This window comes from Henckelia pumila, chromosome 1 (assembly GCF_033568475.1).
Source record: "Henckelia pumila isolate YLH828 chromosome 1, ASM3356847v2, whole genome shotgun sequence".
Taxonomy (NCBI): Eukaryota; Viridiplantae; Streptophyta; class Magnoliopsida; order Lamiales; family Gesneriaceae; genus Henckelia; species Henckelia pumila.
In genome coordinates, this window is record NC_133120.1 from 172,468,009 (window position 1) to 172,473,720 (window position 5,712).

The 5,712-nt window shown below is 36.2% G+C and overlaps 1 protein-coding gene across 2 annotated transcripts; it reads right to left on the bottom strand.

Moving 5' to 3' along the window:
* Window positions 1-1,522: 1,522 nt before the first annotated feature.
* LOC140890944 (probable protein phosphatase 2C 39) lies at window positions 1,523-4,047 on the bottom strand. 2 transcript variants are annotated; one of them, XM_073299125.1, is made up of 5 exons: window positions 3,924-4,047; window positions 3,469-3,717; window positions 2,312-2,588; window positions 2,084-2,238; window positions 1,523-1,897 (listed from the first exon to the last, which is right to left on the bottom strand). In XM_073299125.1, the coding sequence occupies exons 1-5, from the start codon at window positions 3,954-3,956 to the stop codon at window positions 1,760-1,762; spliced, it is 852 nt and encodes a 283-aa protein (XP_073155226.1). In that variant the 5' UTR covers window positions 3,957-4,047; the 3' UTR covers window positions 1,523-1,759. The 2 variants fall into 2 exon arrangements, with proteins under 2 accessions (XP_073155226.1, XP_073155233.1); XM_073299132.1 differs by having other exon boundaries at window positions 3,930-4,038.
* Between the last annotated feature and the right edge of the window lie 1,665 nt (window positions 4,048-5,712).

Sequence of the window (5,712 nt, forward strand, 5' to 3'; positions counted from 1 at the left end):
AAACCCACTGGTTCTTGCTGGTACTATCAGTGATACCTAGGAAATCATGGGGCGATGTTGCTAGGCGCTCTTACCATGATTCAATGGGCAAGTCGGAAATTATTATTTCGAGTCACAAGAAGTTGTGGGCCCATGGCTAGCTGTATCTCTGAACCATTGAAGGTCACACAAGTAATAGATTTCTAATCCCCGTTGAGATAATTAAATTTAATGAGTTAAATTTAGCAAATGAGAAGTATGACTTCTTATTGATGAGTAGAGGGAGTGAGATTTTCTAAAATGACATAGGAATGCCATTTTTGGAAACCACTGAATTCGGATTCAGAAAATTTATCTTGACTTTAAAATATGCAGAAGGTTTCTGTACGCATTGGTAAAATTGGTTTATTAATTTGAGTCACGATGAATTTTATATTAATTTTTGAACATGCGGGCTTTGCTTGTCACGCTTGAACTTATGACTAATAGGCTCTAAGCTGTTAGCAGCCCATATTATAAATATGTTATTGCAGTACAGAAATTAAAAACAAGCATGCATAATTTTCGAAAAACCCTAGAGTTTTCTCTCTAAGGTGGCCGTCCACTTCCTCTCCCTGTGTTCGAAAATTCAGTCTGCAATTTTCAAAAATTGCAGTCTGATTTAACATATCAGATCTGTTAATTTATCTTCGTAGAAACTTCTGATAGACTTTCTAGTGCAGTCTATCAGAGTGTTTTAGAATTCTGTTCGTGGACCTGATTCAGGAGTTGATCGAGGCATCGGTTCCTGGGATATACAAGAATAGCAGATTTTATCTGTTGGAGTCCATAACCTCAAGTTGAGACTTGAGAGATAAAATTTAATTATGTTTCATTTTACTTATTGTTTTAATCGTAAGAATTTGATACCCACGATCTGGAATCGTTTCAGATCAGAAAATAAAAATTTTAAACTTTCGCTGCTACAAGTATCAGATCTGACAGATCTGAGTACGTGTTCCAACAGTGTTGTGATAGGTCCCACGATGAAGTTGAGTTTTTTTTTTTTAAAATGATGAAATTGAGTTTTTTAGTTCAAAGTCGCGGTATTAAAGAATGTCATAGATACATGTTAAAAAGTGCAACACGTGTTTTTATAATTATTATTAATAAAAATGTCTATTACGTGTTCTATACAATTATTTTTTCCAATCTTATCTATCAAGTAACAAGTACTAAAATGGATAAAATGATTGTTATAAAACTGCTAAATTTAAATATATAACTGCTTAAAATTTGCCAAAGTAATATTTATGAAAATTGCTGAGGATTGAAATGATATTTTATTAAAATGAACATTTAATGATTTCGCAACTAAAAATAAAACCAAAACGAACCTACCAAAAAATTCTCTCTATTAGACTTAAGTTGTGAGACATTGGACTTAAGCTAAGACTAATATTTTATATATAGATTAATAACGGTATAAAGATATAGATAGATATCTATATACAAATACATTATATACGTCTACTCTGCATATGCATAATTTGCTCCAATTCGATGATATTTCATTAATATTTCTGATTTTCAAATGCAACAAATACTCTGTTGCGAAACACAAATATAAGCAAATAGATGCATGTAACGTGATCCCAACTAGAACTTATTCAAGAAACTAAACCACTAGAATCCAAGTTAATTAAAGCACTTCCGATTGTACAAGAAAGTATCATCAAACATCATATTCCAACACCAGTACTACATGTTCGTCAATGTGTCTTGCAAGCAACCAGCTGAGTCACCCAAACCTTACAACTATACAGGAAATATCATCAGTGCTCTTCCTATTCAGTGCCTCTTCGTTGAGTCGCTTAGCTGCCAATTTAGCATCTTTGATGTTCCTGATGCAGTCCACAGCCTCTTGGTTCGACAAAACCTGGAATCGCGTCAAGGATAGGTCATTCCTCTATATTTCTTAATTTCTAAACAAATTCATAATAGCACGATTTTCGAACACCTAGTGTGTTGCTAGAGATATAGAGTTCGTCATGCAACAAATCTATTATTTAGAAATAAATGAACAAAAAATGCATTGATTAAAGATCATTTTCAGGGCACCAACCTTCCAAATTCCATCACTTGCCAAGATCACGAATTCTGTCTCATCATCTATAAACTCGACTGTTACATCAGGTTCTGAACTAAGATGATCCTTCAACTTTTTATCACCAAATGCCCTCGCCACTGCCAACTGCCCGTCCACTCGTGGAACATCACCTAAGTAGAACCAGAATTATTGATGACCACAAAATGAAATGCACCTTAATCAAAACACAATGGTAATATGTACCTGGATACTTGAGCACAAAGCCACCTCTGTTCTCAATATTCTCCCTTTCCACACTAGGCTCATGATCAACTGATAATTGCTTCGCCTTTCCATTCTTGCATATCACGGCACGAGAATCTCCGACGTTAGCGACGACAAGCTTCTCACAGTTTATCAATATAGCCGTAACCGCAGTGGAACCCCCTTTACCCAAATCCTGGCTTTTTTCCAATATATTGCCATCCGTAATCCGATAAGCTCTTGTTATTGCTTTCTCCGTGTCACTCCAAAAGTCCGGCTGATTTAAGAATGATGTCCAAGTTCGAAGTTAGGTACAGTCTTTAAGTTTGAGCCATTGTTACTTGGGATATGGGATAATGCTAATTAAGAAAAATAGCCATTGTTACTTGGGATATGGGATAATGCTAATTAAGAAAAATGACCAAACATTATCCATCCTACAAGTGTCCAGGCAGAGCTCATGGCCTGCTAGCTACATGGCTTTAATCATTTGCAAATTTATCTTCAATAAATGCATATTTCTAAAACATAAGGCAACGTTCAAAAACCGACAAGGCAATATAAACCAATAGTCCTGTAGCTAGGGCATCAACACTCAAAAACAGATGTGTTTAAGAAAGATCTTTTGTCAAAATCAGGTAAGTTTACTAAATTTCTACAACACAGGTGATGCAAAGCCTATATTTCCCTGTATTAATACAGATGCACACTACCCTCACACTACTCTAATCGAGCCAAATTCTAAGGTAGTGTTTGCAACCTAAAAAAAAAATCACTTTAAGTGATTATGAATTTGTTAAAAGAAAATCTTCATAGTCATTTATTTTTAGAATTCATAGTCATTTATTTTTAGAAGTTGCAAACACTACCTAAATGATATAGTAAATTCAAGCTCGAGCTCGAATTTTCTAACAGGTCAAAACCCCACTCAAAACTCGAACAATGAACTGATCAGGGATAAAGTTAGACCCAACTTCTTAAGGTCCAAACATTGACATTTTCACCGAATACCATTGACATATTTAAGTTCATGACACTTGCGAGCTAAGGAATCAAATAAAACAATTAAGCCTCATATTTGTCTTCAAAACAATACATATTCGAACGTGCTACAATTCTACAAATCAGATAATTAATTAATGCAAGATCATATATACCTCTTTCAAGATATTGTCGAAGAGGTGAGCCTTCAAATAAATGGGAACCTGGTGGCTCAAATGACCATCGAACACCGCAAACAACCCAAGTTCATGGTCGCCCACTTGTTTAAACTGCGCGAAAACGTAATCTTCCATCGTATGAGCTGATTTCCCCTCAACCATATGGTACCCATGCGTGACGTGCTTCGACATCTTGCTCTTCCCTTTCCCACCGTCCGGATCCGATGAACTCAAACCAATTTTTTCCTGCATTCACAGTAACAACGAAAGAATCGGCTTCGGCCCAAACAAAAAGGAAAACAAACATAAACAAAGGAAAATTCCTTATTCGTTCAAATCCATCAGAAGAATTTAAAAAGAAAAAAAAAAAAAAAAAACCCCGACAAATCTTGACATCAGAAGGATCTTTGGAAAACTAAAATCCCAGAAACGCATGCATGAATCATATATACCTTGACCTTGATGAGGATTTCTTTGCCGGTCATGATTGAAAACGGTAATATGGAGAAGCTGGGGGATGGATAAATATGCAGAAGCCAATGGGTGAATCGATCAAATAAAGAGACAAGTGTTGGAGTAAGGAGAATGACAGGCTCTGTTAAGGGTGACACGCAGCCCCTTGAATTTTTATTTAATGTATTTTTTATCATTAAAATAAAATATATGGATGACATGTGGCACCTATATATGCAACTGCTTTTACTATTTTTAGTTCCCACTTCCTTTGCTATTTTTTTTCCATAGGATATTACCTTTTTTTTTTTTTTTTTCTTTAATGTGACATGGGAACTCGCAGTTGCTATTCTTAGGTGTGTTTTTGGTAAATCTCGAACTAACGCAATAGCTTGTAAACTATGCTAGTCAAATAAACCACTTTGGGCAAATCTTGTATGACAGGGAAATCGAACTCATAACATTTGGCCAAAAATTCACCTGCTCCACCAACTTCAACACCCTAATGGGGCCATCGGATATTACTCTTTCGGACGTCGGTAATGGGTAATGGGTTGTTGACGTTAAAAGAAGACAAAAACCAAATCGAACCCAATTAAAATTAATCGAATTATTTTAAGGGATTAGAGACGCTAATTGATTAGGAATATTCTTTAAAAAGATATAAGTTTATGTTGTACATGTATTTTTAAAAATATTTTTAGTGTTTTATAAATGAAAAAAATTTAATGTTTTTTTATAAAATTTTTGTAAAATATTTTTTTAAAAGTGATTTCCAATAATAGTTTTTAAAGAACACTTGTGAGACCTCGTTTTTAATCTTCTAAACTCGAATAATTAATCATTTAATCGAACACGAATAGCCGCGGAAAAGCGAATAAAATTTTTTTTTTTTTTTATAAAAGAGCCTCGCGCCCGCGCGAGGTCATCACCTCGCGCGCGTGCAGGCTACGCGAGCAGAGGCTCGCGGAAATGCTCGCGCCCGCGCGAGGAGAGAGCTCGCGCGCGCGGTCAAAATTTCCCGAGCCACTCTAGGCTCCTTGCGCGCGCGCGAGGTGATGCCTCGCACGCGCGCAGGCAAAACGGACAGAGAGGGAGAGAAGCCTGGGAAAAATAATTCAAAGGCAACTCCAATCAATCCAAACCCAAGCTCAATACAAAACAATATGTAGAACATGCCATAATCTAAGTTCTGTCCAAAATACAATATTAAGTCGAGTTCGATAATAGAGTTCAAACGACTCAACAAAACTAATACAAGTTCAACAAACTCGACCCTACAACGCGGTGTCTCACTTCTATCATCTCACCCCGAGCTAACCCAAACGACTTGGTCCAGCTCCTGATCCTCCTGTTGCCAAGTACACATACAGACAAAGACAACAACCGGATAAATCGGTTAGAAATATAATTTTTAAGTAAAAGAGACAGGCATGCAATAACAGATAAACACCTCAGATTGAAATGAAATAATCAATAACAATTCAAAATGAGAATGAATGTGTGCATGACTTCAAAACTCGGGACTATCAAATCCGATAATCGAAATATCAATCGGTATTTGGTTGGGATCCCGGAGCCAAGTCTTCACAACAACTTACCGACACACCCATTCGGGGTGGATGTCGCTCAACTCAACCCCTAGACTTCAGAGCAACTATAAGAAGTATTCTGGCACTTGGAAAAACTCGAAATCCAAAGTCACTTCAATATAGCTCCCTAAATCGTCTAATTTCAAAACGAATCGAGTAATCAGCTCAATATGAATGCAAGTGTAAACGAAATAAT